Source organism: Scaptodrosophila lebanonensis, unplaced genomic scaffold, assembly GCF_003285725.1.
Source record: "Scaptodrosophila lebanonensis strain 11010-0011.00,11010-0021.00 unplaced genomic scaffold, SlebRS2 tig00000001-arrow-pilon, whole genome shotgun sequence".
Taxonomy (NCBI): domain Eukaryota; kingdom Metazoa; phylum Arthropoda; class Insecta; order Diptera; family Drosophilidae; genus Scaptodrosophila; species Scaptodrosophila lebanonensis.
Window position 1 is genome coordinate 13,254,455 of NW_022060529.1, and position 25,471 is coordinate 13,279,925.

Sequence of the window (25,471 nt, forward strand, 5' to 3'; positions counted from 1 at the left end):
TGAATAGGAAAGGCTTGGTGAACAGAAATATAAATCAAATAAATGTATCATAATTGAGATAAACCCCTTTTTAAATATCTTCTCGCAACGTCCTATGTGGGAAACCGAATAATTAGTTCGAATTTGAAGCGAAGAGTTGTGTCTCATTCTATTTATTATAAATATTCCTTGTTTATATTTGTGGAAAATGAATTTTCAATTTTTGAAATTCAAATTAGCAATATTTCACAGACTTAAAATTTGTTGTGGAAATTATCGTTTGAAATTCATTTCAATTAGCCAAAAATAAAACACATGTGAGAAATACTCGCGTATTAATCACAAAAAAAGAAATACAGAAATAAACGTCAGGTGGAAAATTTGTCTCAGCTCTTAATTTCGAAAATAGTACCTGTACTTTCTAAAATATTGTCCTGCAAAATGCCGTCAGAATGGGCAGAGAACTAATGCTTTTGGGCTATTTTTAATGAAATATTCAATTTTCTTCTTAATAACTTTTGCATATGAATAGCTCTGTTGAATTTGTAGCATTCTATTGGCATTTTTCCGCTGGTAAAAATGACCTCGACCCGCTACAGTAGAAATTTTCCCACTCGCTTGTAAAAAGTGCCGATGTTCATAATAAACATTTCATTATACACGCTTACATACATACTATAAGTATAATGAAAGAGAAATATATGTATTATCTAGATCTGTTTATATGTATCGCTTCGACGTGCAGTCGAAATCGCGCACATTAGTTGTTTATGTTGCTGGCCTCTAAATAAAATCAGACATGATTATAAATAAAAAGCACACCCACACAAAAGGCAAAAATATGGCGGCAGCTGAAGGTTAAAGAGGTGATTAGCATTACTCTAAAGATTCAATTCAATTAAGGGGCTCATTCGGAGAAGAGTTTAACTTTATGAATTATATTCAAAAATATAAAATATTTAATTGGTTCTCAATTTGATAGATGTTTTCACAAACTTTTAATTCCTTCAAGCGTTTTTCTCCAATATCTTTTTTATTTTATAAATTAACTTATGCGTATACTTAATGTAATTATAGTGTGCGGTTTTTTTCCTTTTGTGTTTGTGTTTATGTGTGGGTGTATTGGGAATATTTTTGTTGTTTTTTAATGTGGTTTTGTAAACTTAAAAATATTTAGTTCTTTTACAAAAATATTTAAAATAAATTATGAAAGAATGACAAGTCCAAGATCTGCTGGCGCACATGCGCTTCCAAATTTACTTGCCGATCAAGATTTTGCGGCCAGCGCCAATATTCTGACCAGCCTGGGTGGCACCCTTGTTGGAGCCAGCCTGCAGACCAATAACAGTTTGGCCAGCCTTCAGCTGCTCCTCGGTGAAATCGCGCTTGCACTCATCGGCAGGCTTGGGGCCCAGGAAGGGTCCCTTGAATTCATCATGCTTGTAGGTCTGCAAACGTGGGTTGAAGTTAGGAGTGGAACAATCACATGGCTATTTATTACTTACAGCACGGCCCAGGGCGAAAATGGTGTTGGTAACTTGGGCGATATCCTTCTTTTCGTACAAGTCGACGGTCTGGAAGACATCAATATCGGGCACGCCGTATTCCTTCAGCGCCTTCTGGAAGTTGTTGATGTTCTCCATGAACTTGAACTGGCCGCCAGATGAGTTGACCTTTGGCACGGCATTGGGCTGCAGAGTGTTGATGAGTCTGCACAGAACCTGACCGTCCTTCAACACATCCTCATACAACTGACCAGCGGGGAATTTCTCACCGATAATAGCCTCAATCCATTCCTGGGCTTCCTTGTCCATCTCGGGATTGCGCTTGCCGGCAATCTAGACACAGAAACATACAACCACCCATTACAATAAGTTTTAAGCTTTCCACGTTATAGTTTTTTTTTTATTTGATTCACTTTAATATTTTATTCATTTTCAATGCACTTTGTTGACCACTTGTATTTACCTTGGCACGAATAGCACGCTCAAGAGACATTTTGTTTAGTTGTTGTTTTTTTTTTCGGATTTGTGATCTTCACCAGAGCTATGGCTAGCCTACACTGATGCCTGACTAGGGGGCGTATGGCGCTTTTAAAGCGCGAGAGCATAACGCACGATCAGTATATTCACGAATTTTCCAAAAATAATTCCGAATTCGGAGTCATCTGTACACATACATACATAGGCACTCGTAGTGTGAAAATTGGAGGCTGTGAGATTTTCACGCTATGGGCGTGGGTGTTATGATTTTTTCTCAGCAGCAGCAATACATCCGCCATAGGTGCGGCCGCCTTCTTCGTCTTTGCAGTCGTCGTCGTCGTCGTCGTCGTCGCCGTCGGGATTTTGGTCATTACGGCTTCTGCGAATGAGTCGTGCGTTTTAATTTTAGCCCATCTATCCACAACAAAAATTTATAATAATTCTCACACATATTGCAAAGAAAAAAATAATAAACAAGAAGCGCGCGCCTGGCTAAGTAAATTTTTACAATCCTTTTTGCGTTGCTGTCCATTTCATAATTTCATCATGCGTTACACATTAATTTTGTGTACAAAATGTGCCATTTTTCCAATTCTGTACTTTATTCTTTGGCCACGAACAGCTGCTGGCATGCATTTTTGCACTGCGCGTGCAAATGTGGCTCGTTATTTCCATTGGAATGCAGTGTGTCACAATTAAAAATGGCATTGCATGTACTACTAAGTACTAGTCGCATGTGTGTGGGTTACTATATTCAAGATCGTTATATATTTGGGATCAGTTCTGTAAGCGTAAGAGTGAAAAATGTAGATGTAATGCCATTATTAACAAAATGGATTCCCAACAAACACGTAGCGAAAGATATTCACTTAATCAATAATCCAATTAATAATATCTCATCAAATTTAGCATGAGAGTGTTAGTAGGCTGCTTGGGTATATTTTTAATGTTATTCCATTCAATCAAATTCCATTTAACAAACATATGCCGTCCATCAATTTTCGAACCCAAACAACACGTTTTTATGAATCAATGGAAAGAGCATGATTTACCAAGACAGGCATAATTGTTTATTTGAAATGAAGTTGTGAAAAAAATTCTCCAGGCCTTTGATGGCGAAACCAACTAAATTCTATCTTAATTACTACACATTTTCAATAAATTAACATTAAGATATGCAAGGTCAAAACCACTTTTCATTTTATACTATTAATTAAATTTATGCGTTATTTTTCTCTTCATGCCTGCCTTAATATACCAAAACCCACTTCGGGGCATTTGGAACGTCAGCTAAAAGACATGAAGCGCGCATCAAATTTAAATTATGACCAAAGGCAACAAGCACAACAAGCTGAAAACATGTCTGACTACGACAATTTTCAATGTTGGGGAACCAGCCAACCATCTGTCCTTAGCAAGCAGCAAATTTATTATTAAGGCTAACAGTCGAGAAAAGCATAAACAAATAAGTACAAACACTCAGGCATACATAAGTACACGCGCATTGCCAAGACAAAACTACCCAGATGGCATTCTAAAAATGTGAAATTCTGAAAGATGTGATCGATAACTCGCGCTAGAGCAGATACAATTTCGATATCAGCAGGCCAGTGCTCGACTTAAATGGGCGTCCGACGTTTCGCGCAAAATGTGGACTGGGTAATGCCTATTTTTATGCCACAGTCTCAAGGCATTGAACAGGTGGAAAGGCAAATGAAATTCGCTGCGCTGCGTCACTACGTGAGACTTTCCAGAACGTGGCGGTGTGTTGTTGTTGCCCGCATTTTCGCATTTTCTTAGCATGGCGTGTTGTTTTATTTTTAAAAGAGCGCGTTCTGACAGCAGCAAGGCAAGAGGCCAGTGATTGACATGAAAAAGTGCCCACAGCAGCCATTTTTTAATTAACAAAATTTGGCCTATCATTGTGACAGAACTAAAATTTCTTCGTGTCCTTTTTTGTTTCGGCACCCGCATAGAATAAGGACGATTTCCTTTTCATAATCGCCCACAGCATTATAATTGAAACAATTTAATTTGCATTTCCTTTTCTTAATTCAGACAAAGTATGGTATGCATTCAAACAGGCACACCACTTATTATACTAAAATTATTCCAATACACAATTGTAAAAAAAAACAACTAGCGAAACATTTTTAAATTTATTTTTTCAAAAAAACCTGAAGTAATTTTTGCCTTAACAAAACGGCCACCACTGTGAGCAAATGGTGCATCCAAGATCACAGTGTTTTGCGTAGCATTTTTTAACGATTGAGGATTGGAAAAGGGGATTTTAAATTTGCAAAACTTATTATTAAATATTACTTATTATAAATTCAAAATGAGCCAGGACTTATGCATAGAAAAACTGTATGGCCAATAGGAGACTTTAATAATATGGTTGCAGATTTCAATGGGCAAGGTATTACAAAATAGATTAAGTCAACCAATGGACTTAAAAGTTTAAAAATTGACCAGAAAAAAATGGTGCATATCAGTCTCATTAGCGTTGGCTTAAGTATACTTGTATAAGTCTTTAAACTTAAAACCAAACCAAAAAAAAAGTTTTAACAATCATCACCAAAATTTTATCCGTAGTTGTCCCATGTTTAGATATCCAATTTGATGTTTAAATCGAATAAAATACGTATGAATAAGAATCAGAAGCTGATTAAAAGTGCAAATTCGAAAATTACAGAAAGAACATATTTGCATATTGAGAAAATTGTAGTTATAACTAATTAGACTAGACTTGTACCACTTGTGGGTTAAAAACTGAAGATAATACAAGTATAGTTCGCGAGCCACGATAATGGAGGAGTAAATATTTGTTATGAAACCCAGAGAATTTATGTATATAGAAAAGTAGCTAGTTTATGTAAAATTAATGTAAGGACATCGTTTGCTTACTAAAGAAAGGCAAATCTACAATTCCCTGTGGAATCTACGCCGAATTCTTTGAGGTGTTACATATAGAATAACTCCATCATAAAGCTATTGGTCTATATTATGAATGATCGCGTTAAAGTATAGTCCTCCTTTCCCCCATGTTGTGCACTAAATGTACAAGGTTAAATTTTCGAAGGAAAAAGAACAAGAAAATGCAAAACGAAACTGTAATTTGAACATAAACAAAAGGCATATGAAACAATATGATGCCATTTTATTTAGCACGCGTGAACATATGTGCATATGAATGTACATATGTATGTACTTGTAAATATGTATGTATGTGGGGTGTGCCCATACGCAGCATGAAGGCAAACTGCACACAAAACATTCCATGTGCGGTATTTTCGTATATAGAATCGAGAAAATGCTTTGAGTAAACAACGGTCTTTGTTTATATTCATGATGTATTTAAGCAAACACTGGACCGGCCACTCAAGCCCTCATCTAAAAGAGAGCTCGTAATGGAGCATGTTCGGAGAGGTCAGACATAGTCGTGCATCATCATCATCAAATATTATGATGTCGTTCAAGTAAATTGCATGTTTACACATAGTCTCAACACTTTTATGTTTGCTGGCGGAATTTTGATTTTCTGGAATCAAGCAATGTATGTGAATACTACACTTACAAGCTGAAAGCCAGCAAGCAAACTAGCCCCTATGTATAATGCATACTCTACTTGTATATGTTCGTAAATGTACACACATATATATATAAGAAGCACTTCATCCAAGCAGACGCACTCGACAACAATGTGTCGAGCCACTTGATGCTAAATTCGGCAGGATTATTTTCGCATAAATTAACACAGAAACGCAACAAAGGCCACCGAGGCCTAGACGTACTTAAATAGAGAAAAAGCACAATGAGAAGTAGGTGGGCATTGAAATGTTCGTTTTCATATGAATGCCAATAGGACACACAGAATGAACAAAAAAAAAAAAAAAAAAAAAAACACAACAACAGAAGCGAGCAGCGGAGACCAAAATGGCAACGGATATAAGAATGAGGTCAAGCGAAAATGCTGTCGTTCAACAGCCCCTATTTAAATGAAAGTGAGCAAGGATTCGTTTGGAGTTTTAGGTTCACTTGTAGCTGTTGTTGTTGCAATCGTAATAGCTTGCTACATGCCTCGGAGTCATGCCTTAGCTGTAAAGCAACGCGATTGAGAATGATGCTAACATTTTCATATCCGTTTTTCTTCACGAGCAGACAAGAGCGACAAACTTGGGAAGAGACTATGCGGAAGCGGAAATTAAGTCAAGCATTGAGTTTAGCTCACCGAGAGAGACTTTGCAATCTTCAATTGATTACAAGTATATACATCATTTATTTATAAATACCAAATTTTTCCACTCTTAAGCGTCTAAATAGTTTTTATAGTGTGCGAAAGAGTCTAAAAATAACTATTTGTGTATATGTGTACATACACGTACGTACATTTATATATGTTATTTATTTCTTAAAGCGAAAAGCTTAAAAATTTAATTGGAAAATCACGCGTCAATGTCGTCATTTTGTTATATAATATTGGCGGCAGCTTCGAAACAAATGAAAACATGTCTAATCTTTATATTTTGTTTGTGTGATGTGATGTTCATATACCTATATACAATTTTCGCACCATTTTCTAGACAGACGACATAGCGTGGGTCTGCTGTTTTGTCATTTGTGTCGTTTTGCAGCATAAGTATATGTAAAAAAAAATCAATTAAAGAATATTGACATCTCGCCCAAATTAAATTTCCAATTTGAAAATGCCACGTGGCCCTATGAATAACATCGGTTATATCTAATTGCGGCCAATCATTAGTTGCCTGAATTTTTCACAAATTATTTGTATAAGCTTTAATGGCCCGAAATATAAAAGCGAGCCAGGGCCAAACAAAAAGTTAATGGCGCTACTTTGAAGAGCCGTGCACCTCTCATTTGCATTCGTTTATTTACATTAATTATTTTTCTACTATATTGTACTCTTTGTTTCTTGTGAGCTGTTTGCCATTTTTGGCAAAATTCGGTTTAAGGTTCTTTTTTATTTGCATCACCCTTCATGAATCCATTCAACTTCTCAAGCCCTTGACTGGTAAAATCGTTTTACATCAAATTCGCACTCACGTCAATGATCAGACCCAGTTATTTTTATTTCATCTTTTACTTAACAGCAACGGTTAATTAGAAATTCAGCTACGGCAGATAGAAGCACTTAAAAAGGGTCTACGAGGCAGCCTTGAAAAACATTGGAGTCGTTGGGGGGAGTCCACAGAAGGAAAACCACAAAGAGCAGAACAAAAAAGTGTGTATATTAACCAACCAAACGAGCAGATAACAAAACCGAACCGAAAAGCAAATTGAAACACCAACAACGAGCCTAAAATGTAAAATGCTTTGAATTTCATTCGTATGTTTAATAAATAATTCAATTCTGCCTCGATTTCAATTTCGTTCAACGATGTCTGGCACTTCCAGCTCATACACCCAGAAAAAAATCATATAAACTCTCTTTTCTTTGCTATTCCGAATTGCATTCCATTTATTTATTTTTTTCTTGTGTTCAGCTACCAAAATCAAAACATATTTTTTTAATTTGGATAAAATTGTAGACTATACTCGAGAATTCTATATTAATTACAAGTGCAATATGAGGTCTATGTGGCTTTGGCATTATGGATAATGGTGTCGAAATTGTACTGCGTGGGGAGGGAGATGCTTCCTTATGCAAATATAATTATATGGTATTTTATTTAATTGCTTACATTTTTAATAAGTTAAAAAATATATTAATTGTTTTTTGATTAGTGGGTACATATATATTATACATATATATTACATATATATATATATATATTACATATATATTATACCATAAGAGATGTTCGATTCAAACTTTTTTTTACATTTTTTTTTTTGCTTTAACTTTTAAAAATGGCAAATGCATTCCACTTAGTTTTATCGCACTTTTTTTTCTTGGTGCACTTGTACGTACATATGTATGTGTGTGCCTGAAATTGTGTCCACATTGAAAATGTTTTTGTTGAAAAAAAAAAAAATTGAAAAACCTATCCGACCCATGACAAAACTGAACATGAAATGAAACACACAGAATTGCCAAAAGTAATAATAACAGGCCAGAACAAACAAGGAGAACTTCCCAGTTGCCCAGTTGCCGATCCATATCTGTAGTCTGCTGTGGATGCGCGCTCTAATTTAATTTGCCTGCTAACACTTTAAATCTGGCCTCTATTCTGCTACTTAAGTGTTTAGTTGTGGCAGCGCATAATGAGATTTCGCAGCCGACTTGGGCCCCGAAGCGTTCGCTCCAAAAGTGGCTAAAACTTTCAATTTTAGCAAATTGATTGACAGCGCTCAAATGCGGGGCGATACAGCTTTAGCCTATCATTTTCATCAGCGCAGGCACTACCAAGTTCAAAGAAACATTTTCTGTAAATCAATTTGTGCAAAGTATTTTCCAACATTCGCAACTCAACACCCAACCAGGCCGCCATAGATTGACAAGGCTGGCCATGGCAATCCGAACCGCTCCCCTCCCAATCACTCACCATGGGTAGCGTGCATATCAAAACAAAGATTTTTCAAACTCACGTTGACAACAGCGCTAAAAACTTTGTAGCCAAAAAGTTTGTAGAGCGTCAACGTTTTGCGCTGCCAAATTATATTCCTTGGACCCAAAGCGGGGCCCGAAGTTAAAAATTTGTCATTATAACTTGATTACTTGTTTAGGTTTTAATGTATGCACACGCAGCTAATTTTTAACAGCTATGCTAATTTGCCTCATTATGTGTCTAATTAGCAACATCAATGACTTGCCTGCTGCCAAATTTTCGTCTTCCCCACTCAGCAATTGTTTTCATGACGACCTCATTGTACCATTGTTCTCGTAATAGGCTGTAATTCATGGGCCCTGTGCATTTTTGCAAAATATACGCATGCTTATTTTGTTTCCAATTGCAGCAATTTAGTAAAAAATAGATCTTTTCTTTGGTCCTAAATGCACTGAGCACTTCATTAATAAATATAGCGAGAATGAATTAAACATTTATATTTAAATCACATTAACGGAAGTAATGCTATTCATCAAAATTGTCATGTTTTTAGTCAAATTCGAAACAAAATGCAAATGTGAATCAAATTAAATCAGCAGTTGTTACTCCACACATACAGTTCTTTTAATTAGCCAACTTTAATTTAATTAGTGTGCTATCATGTTTGGGCATTTTTGAAATGTTAAGCTTGAAGAGCAAAAACTGGTATAGTTTACAAATGGTTTTTTGATAAGGGAGAAAATGCAACTAAAGCGGCGGAATTTGTGAAAAATGTTAATGGCCCCGATACTGTCTCTGCTAATTATGCGCAATTTGGATTTAAACAATTATGATCCGGGAATTTCTAAGTTAAAGGTCGTCGCCGAGGTAGACCCTTCGTCGAAAATTACGATAAAATCATGCAAATACTTGAAGCAACTAAGCTTTAAAAATTTTTAATTGCAATCGCAACATTTTTACAATTACAGCATATACATATCTTATCTTCTTCTTATTTAAAATGTTTAAAGTTGACAAAATAAACGAATAAACTTTATACACAGCACAAAATTTTGGCCACTTTAATAGATATATATTTTTCTTCTTATATCCAGCTCTCTTTTTAACGTGGGTTGCCAAATGTTTCCCCCACCTATCCCCCACTTATCAATATTTTCTTGTTAATATTTATCGAGATATCAATAAAGGAATCTTGAAACAAAAACACCTCATTCAAACGTCTTGCAAAAAATTATGTTTTATTTATTTTATTTTATTTTTTTTTGAATTTGCGTACTTTAATTATTTTCAAGATAAGGAATTCATATATTCGTATATACATATGTATACAACAAACCTAATTTTGTTTCTACACGAGCTTTTTGTACACAATTTTGATATAACTTGGTTTGAAAATTAAAAATTGCATATACTATATACCTATTTTACACGGTTGTTTCTGGAACCGATCTACCGTGAAAACACAGAATTAGGTGTATTTTGTTTGGTCTGTCCGCATTGGAAGGTTTCATCTAACAAATTGACACCCATCTTGCCTTTTGGACACAAGGTATAATAACATTGCCAGGAAAAGCTAAGCTGTCACATTGCATGTCAGAGCGCAAATCTGAAAAGGTCCTGCCACCGCCAGGGTTCGTTTGGATACGAAAAAGTATTGGGAAGTTGATAAGAAAATTGAAAAACTTGCAGCTTGCCAAGTTGCTTCCATGTGCCCACCGCGTCGTTAGGAAAACAATTGTTGCTGCATTTGTTGCAATTTCCTTAGCTGGTCGGGGGAGCAGCCGCTGACGGATCTGCTGCATCCAACGCACGTACGCGAAAAGTTTGCCTCAAGAATTATGTGGAAATGGAACAACTTCAGTGAAATGCGTGCCTTATAACTTTGTTTGAGTTTGGCGTATTTGGGAAAGCCATTAAATTGTTTAGACTGTCCATGCAATTAACAACGTAGTCACCAAGTGATGTCAAACGATTTGATTACCCTTGCCTAGGCGCCCGTTTAGGCCATTAGGTAGGTATGTGGCATGTGTCATTAGTAAGGGCCTGTACGCATTTTGAAGTGCAAACAATACCCGAAACCGTCAAAACCAACAAACGCTTTCACGACCCTTGAAAGGGGCGCGAACGTTTACAATTTGTTTGATATATCATTAGCGGCTTTTAGATTACAAACGCACTTCGCGCTTCCAATGGGCTGGGCATATAATTATCCTACGTAAATATGTCAAACATATAAAACTCATCGAACATACATTTCATATGAGGTGGATAAAGCATTTTATGTACTGTACCCGAAGGGTCAAGGGTATACTAGAAAGTCTAAGAGCTAACTTAACGTAAAAAGGGTCGTGGCGGACCCTATTGTTTAATTGGATGGATGTAGCTGGGATAAGGGTGTGCACAGGTTATTTAGTTATAATGGTAAGTTTTTAAAATTAAACTCTTTTTAATCAACCCATAGATATGTTTTGCCCTTTTTCTGTCTCTAATGTTTGAAAAGCACAGCAGGAGGCATGGCTGAATCCACATTGCAGATACACATAGATAAACAATCTATAGCCTATACCAGATAGTAAAATTATTTATTAATGATACTTATTTAGACAAAATATACTTTAATTCAAACCAAAGCGGACTACTATAACATATAAGCTGTCGCAAAACATTTAGTAACAAAATGTTTGCGTTTATTAGTTTTCCGGAAACAAATTGTGTGCTATTAGGAAGCTTGTTGGCATAATAACAAATTGATGGATGTTATACAATTTGGGTATATCAATTTCTTTAAATATCATCTGTGTATATAAGTAGTATGTATAAAATATGCAAAGGTTATTTTAAATACTTGTTTCGATTACAGCAAAATTGATTTCAAATGTTTGGTACTTCTATCAATTGCCTGCCAATGGAACTTTAAATATCGACTTCTTTGTCATTGCCTGGATTGGGAAACTTGAACTTGCCAACGTGTTCCATTACTTGCCGCAATTTATTCAAGCCGGTCTGATTAACTTCGTACGCCTCCAATTGTTGCATTGCGGCAAACCAGATCTGCAGCCTTGGCCAACGTGCGCCTGTTACCGGAAACATGAGATTCACAGTACTCAATGTGGTCACAATGGAAACATCTGCAATAGTCAGCTAAAAACACCGAAGCAGAAATTTGAAACGTTATTAAACAACTACGGAACATGCATTTGGGTTTTGCGGTTTCGATTCCTCCTACCTGGTCTCCAGCCATGTGTTGTTGCTTTGCCAAGTACTGTTCCATGATGCCGTAGGCCTCGCATAGCTTACGTTCGTGATAACTGACATCGACGTTTGTAAATCCTTTACGCACAATTTCGGACTAAAATAGGAAAAATTAGGTCTTATATCGTTTATTTAATTAAAAAATGTATATGCCATATAAAGTAAGTAATTCAAAGCCAAAATCTGCACTAGTTTTAATAGAAACATTGCCTTGAAATATATGTATGTACGTACCATAAAATCACTATCGCGCCGAAACAAAAAGGAACACTCGAAGAGTAACCGATTCAACACCTCCATGCGACGGCGATGATCTTTGGGCCACAATGTACCTGCTTCATCGTAGAGTTCCGCCAAATGTATAAGAATAGCATGGCTATCAGTAAGCACAATGTCTCCATGCACTAGAGTTGGGACGCTATGTTGCGGATTTAACTGCAACCGTCTTATATATTATCATGTACATACATATATACACCATCTATACAATTCCAACTCACCGCTAAAAACTCTGCTTCAAACTGAGCACCCTTGAAAAGGTCAATAAAATGCAGATCAACGTCAATGTTTAGAATTTTTATAAGCATAAGACAACTGCGCACGGGTGGACTACGATCGTCGTAATATAAAAGCGGCTTAGACATGCTTATTTCGCACACAAAAGGGGCTTCAGGTAAAATGCAAAGCGTTTGATTACCTCGGCTTGCCTCGTCCAACTAAACCGAAGGCCCACAAACGGCAACTGCACAGGTATGCATAGCTAGAATGAACATATCAGTTATGTAGAACAATCAGACGGTATTCCATTCCATATCAATAATGTAATACCTCCAACTGATTTGTGTTTTTAAAAAACTTTATCGAACAAATTATGCAGTGTGATCAAGCCAACGTCCTGAAATGCGGGCACACTAATAAGTATATTACACATTAAAATCCAGTTTAGGACTACACACAAAGTGAAACTGAATTCTGTTATTCTATAAAAACGAAAGCAAGCGATGAACTCATTATTTGATACTGATTGCGTTGTGATGGTGTTCTATATATTGTTCATCTGCTTAGTTTAAGACGTAATCTGCTTTTAAAACAACACCGGTGTCTCTCAAATAAATTGAATTCTCAGACGTTTTATAGATTAAATTACGAAGGTACGGCAACACTGTCTCGTTGCTAACATCTTTTCGTATTATGGCAAGCTCTGTAACAGCTGTTTTGTGGTTGGTGTAAGCAAGGTACGGCCACTTTTCCTGTTTCCATGCGTTAAAACTGAAGTTGAGGAATCAAGGAATTATAACTGAAACTACAACAGATATAGGACCTCAACACATTGACCATGTACCTTTCGCGCCAGTTGAGACAGCTGCCCAAGTCTACCATCGTGCGTGGACTCGCGTGCCGCAAGCATTACACAACCAATTCTGCGGAAGAGCGGATCGAAATACCCAAGCGGATAGAGCGCTCGCCCACAGACATACTGCAAGCCCTAGCCAGCACTGTGGGCCGCGATCCAACCGCCCCGCACTACAAATACCATGACGATCCCTACTTGATACCCATGTCCAATGCAGCGAAGCGTACATTCGCCATGTCACAAGAAGCAGGACGAAAAGCAGCTAGCTGGATCAAGGAGGAACACCGAGAACTTTTTATGGTAAAAAGAGTCCTTATTTACTAAAACCAACACCAATACTTGACTGTCATTGTAGCATGAAGAAGCCCAGCCTCCGATTGAGAAGTTCGCACCAAACGTAATCTACAATGAGAATTCGGAAGTGGATGCGAGCACTCTGGAGCAACTTATTGCTCAGGGAGAACTATCGGACGCAGTTTTGGTATACAATGTGATGGAAGAGAAGGGCATGGAAATCAGTGAGTCGCTGAAGCAGAGCCTGCTAGAGCTCGTCTGCTTTTACAACAATCAGGAGCCTCTGGAAGAAGAATATATAGAAGAGCGCTGGTTCATGGAGAACAGTCGGCGACGCGAACGTCATGGCAAGACTTGGAAGGACGGTGATTTAGCTGAGAAACTTTTTGCTGCCATCGAACCAAAGACCCCGCAGTCTTATGCGGCCCTTATTCGTGGCATGGCAAAATATCACCAGTGTGAACGCGCTTACGCACTGTTTCAAGAAGCTGGCGAAAAGCGATTGGAACTAGATGCAAACACTTTCAATGCCATCATCAGCATTGCTAATTTTCTAAAGGAAACAGCAGATCAGCGGTGGCAGTTGTGCGCCCAATTACTCCAGCAAATGTCGGAACAACAAATCCGCCCCAATCTGGGAACATTGAATGCATTGCTGGGTTGCATTAGCACCTTTGGCAACTTTAAAATGGCACGCAGTCATGCCTTGAGGGTTCTCAGCGAGTTTAAGAAACTGGGCGTGAGCCCTAGCTTGGGCACATATTATTATCTGCTTATCATATTTTGCCGCGACCGCGGACCAGTGTCACACGTGATTGTGGACATTTTAAATGATATTGCCGGAAAAGAGTTTAGCATTGCACATCCAAAAGACACCTTTTTCTTTGCCACTGCGATGGACGTGTGCCGTAATCACTTGCACGATAAATCACTGGCTAAAAAGGTCGACGAGCTACTACACTTTGGCAAGAACTACGATCTGATAGGTGACTCTTTCAAAGAGTCGATCTACTATCGTAATTATTTAGCGCTGCTCTGTCAGACTGAGGCCATCGAGGACTTTATGCGTACCTACGATTTGTTAGTGCCCAACATTTACATTCCTGAACCGGGCATCATGGAAGAAATACTAAAGGCAATTGAGATCAATGCTGCGGCGGAACATGTTCCTCGAATGTGGTCTGATATGGTCATCTTCGATCTCACGCAGCGTGAAAGTCTGTTGCTAATTCTCCTGCGCATTATGATCGAGAATCGTCCAAAAGAGAATACAGAACAGCAGCAATTGCCTGCCCAATTCGCCTCAGTGGCTTTGGACATGTACAAAAAAATTGAAGAGTCTTCACATCGCATCAAAAAGGTCTCATTCACTGGCCAAATGCTGGGCGACATTCTGACGCTGCTGGTCCGCGGCGATAATTTCGAGAAGGCTTCCGAAGTGTTTACATACATTGACAAAAACCAACATCGCATACCTGGAACGCCCGCCGAGACCGCCTTACAGGAATTCGTGGATGCGTGTGTACTGAACAAATCACCTAGTCAGTCGCTCATTGCACTGCAATATGTTGTGGAAAATAACATGGAATCCATTACACTAGCAAAACGTATTAATGGTGGATTCACACTCAACGAGGGGCACTTGGCCAAGCTGAAGTCGCTGGTCGGCGACAGTTTTCTAGACAAATGAGTTTTATACAGCTACACAATACATACATACGTTTAATATTGCAATATTTGTTGTACATCTAAATAAATTCCTACACATCCACAAGATGCAACTTATGTCTAATGACTATGTTTACTCAAAGCCCAAAAATCGCAAGAGACAACAGGCTATATAATGCAATTAATGGAATTAATTAATGCATTAGATTTAAAGCCTTCCCCTCCCAATTCTAAGACTAACACTAAATCCAAAAGGTGACTAGTTCTATAAATGATGATTCAGTTTTCTTTAGCATTAGGCATCCAATTTATGCCGTCGTGAGGCAACTCGCTGCGCACGAAGGGCGACAGCCATGTCAAGAACATGCGCTTGCCCAGCACCATTTCCAAATTTCCCCGTAGGCCGAGATCAAAATCCTTGCCTCGTCGTTGTTTCGCTGTCGCCCCATGTGCTATCACCGGCCAATGGAATAGAAGCAAGAGCGTGCTCATGGAGAACGCCAACAGATTCAGCTCGTATACGAATAGATAAAAATTCGCCCACGACGAGTCAATGACAAGCAGCAATGCCGGGAATATTAATTTTAGTAAGGTGTACAACCTCCAGTACACATCAGCATGCAAATACCACAAATAGATGCTCGTGTTTATGCTCACATAGAGGGACCCAATCGCCATGTAGACCAGAAAATAGAAGAAATATCGATAATTATAGTGGCCAATGCAACAGCAGGTGAAGAGACAATGATGGTCCCGCTTCAGAACGCAAATCTTGCACACATCGCAGTGTTGCGATCGCGGCGGCACCAATGCCTGGCACTCCTCACACATGCGCCAGCGGCAGCGCAGGTCAGGCTCCATGGGCGGCTTCAGGATAACAACTGTAAACGGAAATATTTAATCACCAGTAAGTGATGCACTGATTATAAACTTGCTCTTTATGGTTGTGTCCACAAGCATGCAAGCCAGCATATTGGATGTCAGGTTGAATACGAGAAAGAGGCCGGCCACCCATATAGCGCTATACCAAAATCCTCCGACATCATGAAGCTCTGGCAAAACAATTGTTGTTTGAAAGATATATGTTACCGGCACGAATATGGCCACGAGCAGGAAACATGCCAAATCGGAAACGCGGCGCGGCAAGACGCGATTCAACGGACGCAAAATCATAGTTTTTCAATTTAAAAATATAACATAATTTGTTTGGTTTGACTAGTGTTTACAATATCAAATACTATGGCAACTTATCTGGCAAGGCCATTGCGAACTGTATTTTGTTTCTATATTTGAAGATCTGGCAACAGCAACTCAAGAAACTAGAGTAGCCATATTATTAGAGCGACTATGTATGTAATTAAACAATTTCTGTGAGACCTGGTGAGAATGAAAAGCAGATACGCAGCTTATTTGACGAAAGCGCAGTCCACTGGTATTATTAGCAACCCGCTGTGCGACAACAGCAGCAAGTCCGTGTAAATGACTGCCTAAGCATTATTGAGCATATCTTCCACTAGCAGAGCTCCGCGAGCGAATGACAAACAGAAAGTGAGAGGCGATAAAGCAAATCAAGCCGTCAACACATTCCAAATGTGTTAAGAAGTTATCGTCTCAGTCTTGTAGTACATCGGGAACGAGCACAAGATGATTACCCAGCGACGTGCGCAGGTGGCACTTTTAAAAGTTCAATTAATATTGCTGATTGCCAATTTGGCAACGGCTGCCGTTCCTGGACGATATGAGGCGTTAATGAAGCAACAATCAACTGACGAAGACATGGGGCTGTATAGTGTTGAGGACAAGGTTTTTATAATGACCAGTGCAAATTTTAATGAGACGGTGCTGGAGCAGAATCGTTCAGTTCTGGTCGAGTTCTACAATACGTATTGTGGACATTGCCGAAGGTTTGCTCCCATTTATAAGGCGGTGGCCGAGCAGCTGTTACCATGGCGTGATGTGGTCCTCATTAGTGCCATTGATTGTGCAGCTGAAGAAAACAACGGTGTATGCCGCATGTACGAGGTAATGGGATATCCTACAATGCGGTATATGGGACCCGGATTCCAGCCTGGCGTGAAGCAATATGGCCAAAATTTGCAAACCCAAAATCCCGACGAGATTCGCTCACAGCTGGCCAAATTTGTGGCAGCCGAGAATCAGACAGCGACCACCAACAACAGCTTCTGGCCGAACTTCCAGCAGGTGACAGATAACGACAGTGCGTCCTCCCTCTTCGAGGGCCTAAGCAGTCAGCGAGAATACATAGCACTGGTGTATGAGCCAGAAAATTCAACGGTTGCCATCGAAACGGCACTATTCCTACTTCATTGGCCAGCTGTCCAAGTGCGTATTGTCCACGATGCTGCAACAGCCGAAAAATTCAAAATCGACACTATTCAAAATAAGTTGGCCCTCATCGATCGCAAGGGAAACGCAACACCTTTTGCGCCATCGGAGGAAACTAGTGACTCCTATTCCAAGACCATTGAAGATTTTCTGAGGGCACATCATTTTACGCCGAGACCAGAGCTAATTGAAACCGCACACTCGACAAGCAGTGAAAAGTTAAATGAATTCGGAGCCGAGCACAAGAAAATTATTGATGAAGTGCATAGGAACAAACATTTTGTTTACCAGGCCGATTTGGAGCAGGCCATACGCACCGTGTTGCACAACGAAGTGCCCAAGATTAACGAGATTAGTGGTGAGCGTCTGCTGGCGCTGCAACGTTTTTTGGCAGTACTACAGCGCTACAATCCCTTGGGCGCCAATGGCCAAGAACTGGTGGCCAAACTCAGTAGCTTTGTGGTGCAGTTTAATCAGCAGATTACAGGCAAACAGTTCGAACAAGAACTGCAGCGTCTGGAACACCAGTATTCCCCCATATACTCATCCACTCAGTTTATCGGCTGCGCTGGCTCTCAACAGCATTACCGCGGCTTTAGCTGCTCGCTCTGGACGCTCTTCCATTATATGACGGTGCAAGCGGCCCAGAACGATCAATCACAAGATCCCCTCGAAGTGTTGCAAGCCATGCATGGGTACATCAAGGGCTTCTTCGGTTGCACCGATTGTGCCGAACATTTTCAGGTGAGTCATGAATTCTACTAGACCCATTCAAAAACCGGTTATCGTTGAATTAAGGAAAGACTGTGGGGGCTGGGGACAGACGTTGGCAGATCTCGGGTGCTTTTGCTACGTGCTAATGGTTTGCATTGTGACTATTTTCACGCCGGGGCTTTCACATTTCTGACATCAGTGCGACCCTCAATTGCTAATAGCTCACGGAGGCTGATAATAATACGAATTCGGAGCTATTTTCAGAGCAAAACAAAGGCAACACATAAACTTGTTTTGTTCCAAAACTTTTCATTTTGCTCATTTCAATTACGCAATCAGCCTTATAAGTATTGCCTATTTCGCGTCTGTTACTTTACTGACCAGATATTTATTTATGTACACACATATCTACATGAATTGCAAAATAGCGCAAGTACAAGTATAAACTAAGTTCAATGGAGCGGAGCGTTTATATATTTTCGATATTTGCCTTGACTTGTGCTGGATCGATTGTTACATTTGCAAAAACATGACATTGAAAGTCAAAACTATGTGGTTTCATAGATCCTATTTAGGTTAAAACATAGGAATGATTAGCGCGACCATCAAATTTCGTACCGGAAACAAAAATGTCACTCCATAATCTGCAGTAATATTAAAATCGATGCTTGTTCATTTCGACATCATAATCTGAGGTAAACTATGTTATATAGCTGTCATAGAAAGAATAAGTACAATAGTCTATAAAAAACAACGGGGATAAAAAACATACTTCTGAAAAGAGTGGGCGAAAAAGATCATAATTTTAATATACAAGTAAGAGCCGAACCTGATTGAACAGCAAACTTTTCGTTGCTTGCAATTTTTTCAGATAAAACATACAGTACAGCATTTTTTAATCAATCGGTTTCCGTAGATTCTTTAACATCACAAACAACAGTGATAACAACAGTATGATAATGTCAAAACATTCTCAAAGTATTAACTTTTGTAGACTCAACATTTTTCTACAGCCACAACATTTCAATCAGCCCTCTTATAGGTCTGGGTTTGTGCCATATTCGGTTTATTTACCCCTTCTTGCAATAAAAAATACATATATACATACAAACATATGTATGTATGAATGTATGAACAAGTATGTGCATACATACATTTGTATTTACTATTTAGAAAACCGGAACGTTGCGCTGTCTCAGCAGCTGTTCCAACAACCCACAGCTATACTTCTGTAACGCGTGCTCTTGTTTTTGTTTTTGATTCTAGGCAATGGCCTCGCGTCGCAAAATCTGGAGCGTGCCAAGTAAAGAGGAGGCAATACTCTGGCTCTGGCAAGCCCACAACGAAGTAAATCAACGACTGGCAGGCGATTCCACAGAGGATCCTGAATTTCCAAAAACTCAATTTCCCACTCGCAGTAGTTGCGCGCAATGCTATCGCGGTCCCAGCTCGACAACTTCCCACCTAGACATCAGTTGGAATAAGGATGCTGTGCTAGGATTCCTGAACAACATATACAATCCGGAGTTCATCAGCCGATACGGCCTGCAACGTGAGGAACTGTTGCATGCCACGGCGGAAAAGCTGAGGCAGAAACGTCAAATCGCTAACGTGTTCTCGGACATCGACATGCGCATGGGAATGCTCCTATATGGCTTCTGCATAGTGATGATGGTCATTGCGTTCAAGCTATTCGCATTCAAGGGCTACCGCAAGAAGCCTTACGGACACGATCTGCTCGGAAAGGTGTGATTACGGCTACAATTTTATGGGGATTTTATTGTTTATAGTTTTAATCACAAAAGCAACTGAGACAAGCACACCGACGACTACATACATATGAACAACAGCTATTGGTATTCGCTATTTACAACGACCACCTATGAACGTTTTTACATATGTTGTACATGCAATTATACATATAGTTAAGATAAAAGTGTACATACATACATACATATATGCATAATATTCTTCCAGTTTTGATCTTTGTATTATTAATAATATGACAATGACATTCGATTTTTATGTACGCAAATGTGATTATTTTCCTCATTAGATTTGTTTTACTATGCGTCGCAAATATATACATACATACATATAAATATACACCATCGATAAATGAAATACCTCTGTGTCCGTTTATCTGCAGTTACAAGAATTTATATTCAGTAGTTTCTAGCCATAAACATATGTCGCTACTTGTCAATCACAGTGTAGTGAGTAGTCGAGATAAGAGATAACAATCGTGAGAACATGATGATACATACGCCTAGATAACAATTACCATGAAACTCCTCCCACCATAGAGAATTGTTAAAAGTTGTAAGTGAACCAACAAATATTATTCCCATATAAATGCACAATTTTATTTGCTATAATTATGACAGAGCACGGACGTCTTGAACTTAATAAGCAGCTAACCATGAGGAGAGAAATCGCAAATGGACTTAAAAGCAATAAAAGTGTAAGAATAATGAGCGTTAAGAGTTTCGTTCACCAGACTCTTGTATACCCTTCATCCGTTTCCGAATATAGTTAGATATATCGTTGTCTTAAGTTTATGTGATTTCGGTGTTCACACGTTCAGATTCGATTGATCGTAAATGCATGTTGCATTCGGACGGACATGACTATACCGACTCGACTGGTCTGCCACGCCTTCTTCAGTGTTTTACATGTTTTACATACTTAATTAATTTTACCCTTAGTGCATAAAGTATAAAAGCAAATCGGAAAATTGAAAAAGTGAATTTATTTACATAAATTAGAATTAGCCAGCTAATGTAGCGGGTATGTTACATTTTCTGAATTTGTATAACGTTTTGCGTCTTAAAACTGTAATTTTCACATAAATCTGGACCATATTATCATTTGACAAATCTTTTAAAGTCTGGATGCCACCAGGGCAGAACTCTGTACTTGGCTATTTTCGTGTATTTCACAGTCACGTTACTATTGAAGTTATTGCTGGTGCCGCCTTCGGCAAAGTCCAGTTCCAGGTTTGTGGCACGCATATCGGTGGAAAGTAGCTCACGGGTTGCCTTTAGAAAGTAACGAGCTTGATGGGAACTGTAAGAAAGCTGTGCTGGTATGGGCACAAATTGGCGGCATAAAACAATTAATAGAACAACACCTTCGTTCAAATTGCCAGTAGTTTTAACAATGGGCTCAGAATTATCTACAAGAGTTTCCCAATCGCTCACAATATCCGCAGCCACATTTTGCTCCAGAGGGATTTCCTCAAGTCTCGTCTCTTGATTCCACAACTTGTAACACACAATCCACAGACATTGGTACTGTATTTGCCAGCAGGACATAAACTGACGTTGCAGCAACCAATCGAGGCTATAGCCTAGATCCATGCGCTCTTTTAAGGGGCGGTAGCAATGATAGAGTGATTCGACAACAAGCGACCGCAAAGCTTTAGTATCACAGTTACGGAGCTGGTCCAGCTGGAGTTGAGTGGGTAGCTCCAGATTCCAGGCTGTTCCCGTAGCAGAAAGGCAGTATCGGGTGTACAAATTGCGCCAGAATGCTCGTGTATTGACTAACTTGGCTGTCTGCTTGCAAATCAGAGCGAAGGACTGGACGTCTTCAGGGGCAATATACATGGATATGTGAAACCAAATATCATGTTTTATGTGAACCGAGTCCATGCTTTGAGCCAGCACGGTGGTAACAGGTGGACTGTGGGCAGCAGTGATTTTTTGTTTCACCACGACGTAGACATCTGATTCGCGAGCGTATATTCCTGTTGGAAATAAAAGCAAACGATTTTAAATATTGCCCGGACTAAAAATAAATTTTTAAAGCTTGCCGCATTTTCCTCTTCCTCGATGAAATTTTTCATGAATATAATCATCTACTTCATCCACATTCATGATATAGGAATTAACAGAACTTACAGGCAGACACTGCTGCCTCCTGAAGGTTAAATTCTATTATTTATCCAAATAAACAAATTTTATATTTTTGGTCCATTGACTCAACAGCTGATTTGCGTGGCAAACTCTGTTGCGAATACAGTGTTGATAAATGAAAGAAATTTTTATTCCAGCCCAGCTGACATACAGTGCTTACAAGTCGACATAAAACTAATATTGTTTTATCTGTAATTCATAACATAGCACCATATTTTAATTAAGAATAATAAGAAAGTAAGTTATGCGCCTAATTGTAACAGTAGTTAAAATCTCACTTCAGTGCAACCTCCGGTAGCCCGATAATAAATTCGGTTGGTACAGCACTGGTTAGCTAAAATAACAAGCATCACATTTTGTTAACATTTGTGTATTTACATTGCAGTTGACAACTTAATTGCGAGCTAATGGACTCCAGTGGTGAGCGGTTGCATCCAAACTGGCAGGGCTTGGCCAAAGTCCATATTCCGTTTATACGCTTCACCCACGCAGCCGAAAATGGACAGGAGCCCAAAAGTATTCAGCAAAAATACGAAATAGACGGTGTCAATGGTGAAGAGGTGCAAAAGTTTTACCAGGAAGTTCTGGAGAGTCCTGCAACAAGTCGGAGTCGGCCAAAACCTCAATCGGTAAGCACAACGAGAGCGAAAGCGTCGCCGCAGCTACCCTTCGACAAGAATAAATTTTTCCGCCTAGCAACGGCCAACAGCAATCTAGAGGAGCTGTCTAAGATGAGCATCAGCAGTGCAGAGCTAAATGTACAGGATAGTTACGGCTGGACGGCTTTAATGATGGCCGCGTGTGAGGGCGCGGACACAATCGCTGCATGGTTGCTTGAAATGGGCGCGGACATCGGAGTAGCTGACAAAAGTGGCCACACAGCATTAACGCTGGCTAGACGAAAGGGACACGCAGCCATAGTAGAACTACTAGAGAAGGAGCGCAATGATTTAGAAATGGAAGATGAGGAAGTTGCATCTGAAGCCTCTGAAGCATCTGTGACGCCCTTCTACTGTGATATTTGCCAAAGGAGTTACTGTGAATCCACGTGGCGAGCTCATCAGACCTCTACTGTGCACCAGTTCAATGCTAATCCGGCTATTTTTAACAAACTGCAAAAATTCAATATATCCACGAAGAATCGTGGCCTGCGCATAATGGTAAAGCAGGGCTGGGATCGCGAACACGGTTTGGGGCCCCAGCAAAATGGACGTCTATATCCTATAAAGACGGTCTTGCGCAAAGAGCGGAACGGCTTAGGCATTGAGCAATCTCCTGCGCGCGTAACACACTTCTCGGCATTCGATACAAATGCAACAAAGCGCCGGAATCCTGTTCCGCGGGAGCAGAGACGTACTCGTAACGATATGCAACGTGAGAAGGTGCGTGAAAGAAAACGTGAGCGACGTTTACGCAATGAATTAAGTTAAAGACTGAGACAATGGTATATAAGTTAGGGCATTTTATGTTGAAATTTAAGAATTTGTTTTGAATTTCTTAAATAGGTATGTGTAAGTTATTCATAAATATATGCAAATGGGAATTGCAGCTTATGCAACTACTATTATAAAATCAATAGTATTTTTTTGTTGACTTGGACTGCCCATAAAAGTATGAGGTCAACATTTTGGCGGTTGTGATAGGTCATGGTAGATAAACTACCACACACACACACATATATATGCACACACCCCCTGTTGCGCAAAGCCACGTGCTTCAAAGGTATACGTACGAGCTTATATGTAAATAAAACTCTGACCCACTGACAAATTGGTGCCGATACCGATTCAATATTGTGAGTGCTCCAATAACTGTCGATGCGGGAAATTGACTGTTCCGGAGTTTCCTTTGAAGTTTTAAAGGAAGCAGGACACTCTCACCCTGGAGCAACGAGTGACAGTGACACCAATTTCGGTTTTTGCGCCTGCGCAGACCAACTTTCCCCCTCAAAACCGAAGCTTCCAACTTGTATTTAAAGGGTGATTCCTAATTTTGGCACTCAGTCACGTTCGGACTGTGGTAATGCTTAGACGTGGCAAGACGCTTGGCTGGTGTCGGCTGTTCAACATCTTCAAATGCAACTGCATTGTGCTCATAAAAAATAATCGAATTCCGTGTTCGTGTTTCAAATTGTAGAAGCAAAAACGAATAAAATAAAACATTGCCTACATCACATCGAGGTCAGCCTTTGACCAACTAAATTTCAGAAATAATTTATATGTGCAGCATATGCTTTTGTATAAAAGAGTGATATGGAATCTTGAAGAAATTAATTTAACTTGAAGGCTGAAAGTGAAATTCAAAAAGAAACAGTTAAATACATATTCCGAATTTTTCTAAATAGGGGCAACACTGCTCCGAGAGAGTTCGTGTTTTAGCGGTTGTACTCTTACCATAACTTGTGGGCTCTCTTCGGCTGCGGATCAACAGCTGTTGATTGCAAAGAGCTGTAGGGTCGGCGTCGCATTCGTTCTTAATTGTTCAACGTGTTCGGTGTATTTTGCGCTTGCGACGCATTTTTTGTACATAAATTTATTTTAACTAATTAAAAATATTGTATGCGATGCAAAAACGCGCTTTTAAAGTGTTTCCGTGTGTTTTTGTTGCTTTGTACAAGTAAAAGTGTGTTGTGCTTGGCGCAAATTAAACTGCAAGGAAGTTCATAATAAAATAACGAAGTACGAGTGTAACAATATTACGTAGAAATATGCATTATAATTATATTATCAGAATTAGTAAAGCTGGGCAATTTGCATTATCTTTACATCTGCATCTGTATGCAAAAAGTATAATACTCAGTTGCCAGGCTTGACCATGGCGCCATGTGGTTTTTTGTGAACATGAGAACAATTGAAAAGTCTTTAATTAAATAAACATTTTGAATATTTATTGTGCTTTTACTTTTTCCTTCTCGTTAATATCTACATATATACATACGTATGCACATATGTATATAGAATAGTATATGGTTTATTTTTGTAGCAAACAACCAGCCATGCAGCATTTATTTCTGTGATTTGTTTGGCTTACATTAAAAATGTTAACATAGTATAATCGTGCAGTCTCTCAGAGCGCCTGTATATTTTATATATGAACGTGTGTGTGTGTGTGTGTGATTTTGAGTGCTCTTTCCTCGACTGTTTTGTTTATTCCGCTCGTCACAGCATCCAGCAGCATTTTTCACCCGTTTGAACCATCTACTGAGAAATGCACTGTTCTACAAGGTTACCCCTTCCGTTTTGTTGATCTTGATGTGCAAACATGTCTCGAGTTCTGCGATATCTCTCCCCTCTAAGTTACTGTAAAACCAGACGCTCACGTAACGATTTGATTTGATTATTTGCATAAAAAATAAATGTAATGCGACTTCTACTTTAGGGCAGGGTGAGAGGCAATGTGTCTGCTGTCTGTCGTTTGCAGCGTTTGGAATATATTTGTATTGGGATTTATTGT

The 25,471-nt window shown here is 39.2% G+C and overlaps 7 protein-coding genes across 10 annotated transcripts; 3 read left to right on the top strand and 4 right to left on the bottom strand.

Moving 5' to 3' along the window:
- Positions 1–960: 960 nt before the first annotated feature.
- LOC115629282 (muscle-specific protein 20) lies at positions 961–1,986 on the bottom strand. Its single transcript, XM_030525720.1, has 3 exons — positions 1,948–1,986; positions 1,485–1,817; positions 961–1,427 (listed from the first exon to the last, which is right to left on the bottom strand). Exons 1-3 carry the CDS (start codon positions 1,975–1,977, stop codon positions 1,236–1,238), a joined length of 555 nt encoding a protein of 184 aa, XP_030381580.1. The 5' UTR covers positions 1,978–1,986; the 3' UTR covers positions 961–1,235.
- A 9,263-nt stretch (positions 1,987–11,249) lies between these two features.
- On the bottom strand, positions 11,250–12,390 carry LOC115633800 (glutathione S-transferase E14). Its single transcript, XM_030531283.1, has 4 exons — positions 12,223–12,390; positions 11,957–12,157; positions 11,697–11,819; positions 11,250–11,611 (listed from the first exon to the last, which is right to left on the bottom strand). The coding sequence occupies exons 1-4, from the start codon at positions 12,364–12,366 to the stop codon at positions 11,384–11,386; spliced, it is 696 nt and encodes a 231-aa protein (XP_030387143.1). The 5' UTR covers positions 12,367–12,390; the 3' UTR covers positions 11,250–11,383.
- A 558-nt stretch (positions 12,391–12,948) lies between these two features.
- LOC115621628 (protein PTCD3 homolog, mitochondrial) lies at positions 12,949–15,151 on the top strand. The gene is made up of 2 exons (XM_030515332.1): positions 12,949–13,376; positions 13,432–15,151. The coding sequence occupies exons 1-2, from the start codon at positions 13,059–13,061 to the stop codon at positions 15,058–15,060; spliced, it is 1,947 nt and encodes a 648-aa protein (XP_030371192.1). The 5' UTR covers positions 12,949–13,058; the 3' UTR covers positions 15,061–15,151.
- LOC115621641 (probable palmitoyltransferase ZDHHC24) lies at positions 15,067–16,239 on the bottom strand. The gene is made up of 2 exons (XM_030515344.1): positions 15,974–16,239; positions 15,067–15,919 (listed from the first exon to the last, which is right to left on the bottom strand). Exons 1-2 carry the CDS (start codon positions 16,209–16,211, stop codon positions 15,318–15,320), a joined length of 840 nt encoding a protein of 279 aa, XP_030371204.1. The 5' UTR covers positions 16,212–16,239; the 3' UTR covers positions 15,067–15,317.
- Positions 16,240–16,422: 183 nt separating this feature from the next.
- Positions 16,423–20,066, top strand: LOC115619986 (sulfhydryl oxidase 1). Its single transcript, XM_030513039.1, has 2 exons — positions 16,423–18,128; positions 19,365–20,066. Exons 1-2 carry the CDS (start codon positions 16,683–16,685, stop codon positions 19,848–19,850), a joined length of 1,932 nt encoding a protein of 643 aa, XP_030368899.1. The 5' UTR covers positions 16,423–16,682; the 3' UTR covers positions 19,851–20,066.
- A 764-nt stretch (positions 20,067–20,830) lies between these two features.
- Positions 20,831–22,062, bottom strand: LOC115633683 (transmembrane protein 183). 3 transcript variants are annotated; one of them, XM_030531140.1, is made up of 3 exons: positions 21,916–22,062; positions 21,232–21,849; positions 20,995–21,167 (listed from the first exon to the last, which is right to left on the bottom strand). In XM_030531140.1, exons 1-3 carry the CDS (start codon positions 21,977–21,979, stop codon positions 21,142–21,144), a joined length of 708 nt encoding a protein of 235 aa, XP_030387000.1. In that variant the 5' UTR covers positions 21,980–22,062; the 3' UTR covers positions 20,995–21,141. The 3 variants fall into 3 exon arrangements, with proteins under 3 accessions (XP_030386997.1, XP_030386998.1, XP_030387000.1); XM_030531137.1 differs by having other exon boundaries at positions 20,831–21,849; positions 21,916–22,061; XM_030531138.1 differs by having other exon boundaries at positions 20,831–21,849; positions 22,004–22,019.
- A 164-nt stretch (positions 22,063–22,226) lies between these two features.
- LOC115633917 (G patch domain and ankyrin repeat-containing protein 1 homolog) lies at positions 22,227–23,552 on the top strand. Of its 2 annotated transcripts, none has more exons than XM_030531425.1 (2): positions 22,227–22,255; positions 22,404–23,552. In XM_030531425.1, the coding sequence occupies exon 2, from the start codon at positions 22,426–22,428 to the stop codon at positions 23,446–23,448; it is 1,023 nt and encodes a 340-aa protein (XP_030387285.1). In that variant the 5' UTR covers positions 22,227–22,255; positions 22,404–22,425; the 3' UTR covers positions 23,449–23,552. The 2 variants fall into 2 exon arrangements, with proteins under 2 accessions (XP_030387285.1, XP_030387286.1); XM_030531426.1 differs by lacking the exon at positions 22,227–22,255 and having other exon boundaries at positions 22,508–22,647; positions 22,715–23,552.
- Positions 23,553–25,471: the final 1,919 nt, after the last annotated feature.

What these genes read in the sequence shown, in the direction of transcription:
- LOC115629282 (XM_030525720.1), bottom strand. Translation starts at nt 1,977, where the DNA reads ATGTCTCTTGAGCGTGCTATTCGTGCCAAG. An exon ending in AGCGTGCTATTCGTGCCAAG is followed by an intron (nt 1,818 to 1,947) that starts GTAAATACAAGT and finishes TTCTGTGTCTAG; the next exon opens with ATTGCCGGCAAGCGCAATCC. An exon ending in TTTTCGCCCTGGGCCGTGCT is followed by an intron (nt 1,428 to 1,484) that starts GTAAGTAATAAA and finishes CCACGTTTGCAG; the next exon opens with ACCTACAAGCATGATGAATT.
- LOC115633800 (XM_030531283.1), bottom strand. Translation starts at nt 12,366, where the DNA reads ATGTCTAAGCCGCTTTTATATTACGACGATCGTAGTCCACCCGTGCGC. An exon ending in TTGAAGCAGAGTTTTTAGCG is followed by an intron (nt 12,158 to 12,222) that starts GTGAGTTGGAAT and finishes AGACGGTTGCAG; the next exon opens with TTAAATCCGCAACATAGCGT. An exon ending in AACACATGGCTGGAGACCAG is followed by an intron (nt 11,612 to 11,696) that starts GTAGGAGGAATC and finishes CGGTGTTTTTAG; the next exon opens with CTGACTATTGCAGATGTTTC.
- LOC115621628 (XM_030515332.1), top strand. Translation starts at nt 13,059, where the DNA reads ATGTACCTTTCGCGCCAGTTGAGACAGCTGCCCAAGTCTACCATCGTG. An exon ending in AACACCGAGAACTTTTTATG is followed by an intron (nt 13,377 to 13,431) that starts GTAAAAAGAGTC and finishes CTGTCATTGTAG; the next exon opens with CATGAAGAAGCCCAGCCTCC.
- LOC115621641 (XM_030515344.1), bottom strand. Translation starts at nt 16,211, where the DNA reads ATGATTTTGCGTCCGTTGAATCGCGTCTTGCCGCGCCGCGTTTCCGAT. An exon ending in TGTGGACACAACCATAAAGA is followed by an intron (nt 15,920 to 15,973) that starts GCAAGTTTATAA and finishes TTCCGTTTACAG; the next exon opens with TTGTTATCCTGAAGCCGCCC.
- LOC115619986 (XM_030513039.1), top strand. Translation starts at nt 16,683, where the DNA reads ATGATTACCCAGCGACGTGCGCAGGTGGCACTTTTAAAAGTTCAATTA. An exon ending in ATTGTGCCGAACATTTTCAG is followed by an intron (nt 18,129 to 19,364) that starts GTGAGTCATGAA and finishes TTTTGATTCTAG; the next exon opens with GCAATGGCCTCGCGTCGCAA.
- LOC115633683 (XM_030531137.1), bottom strand. Translation starts at nt 21,979, where the DNA reads ATGAATGTGGATGAAGTAGATGATTATATTCATGAAAAATTTCATCGA. An exon ending in TCGAGGAAGAGGAAAATGCG is followed by an intron (nt 21,850 to 21,915) that starts GCAAGCTTTAAA and finishes TATTTCCAACAG; the next exon opens with GAATATACGCTCGCGAATCA.
- LOC115633917 (XM_030531425.1), top strand. Translation starts at nt 22,426, where the DNA reads ATGGACTCCAGTGGTGAGCGGTTGCATCCAAACTGGCAGGGCTTGGCC.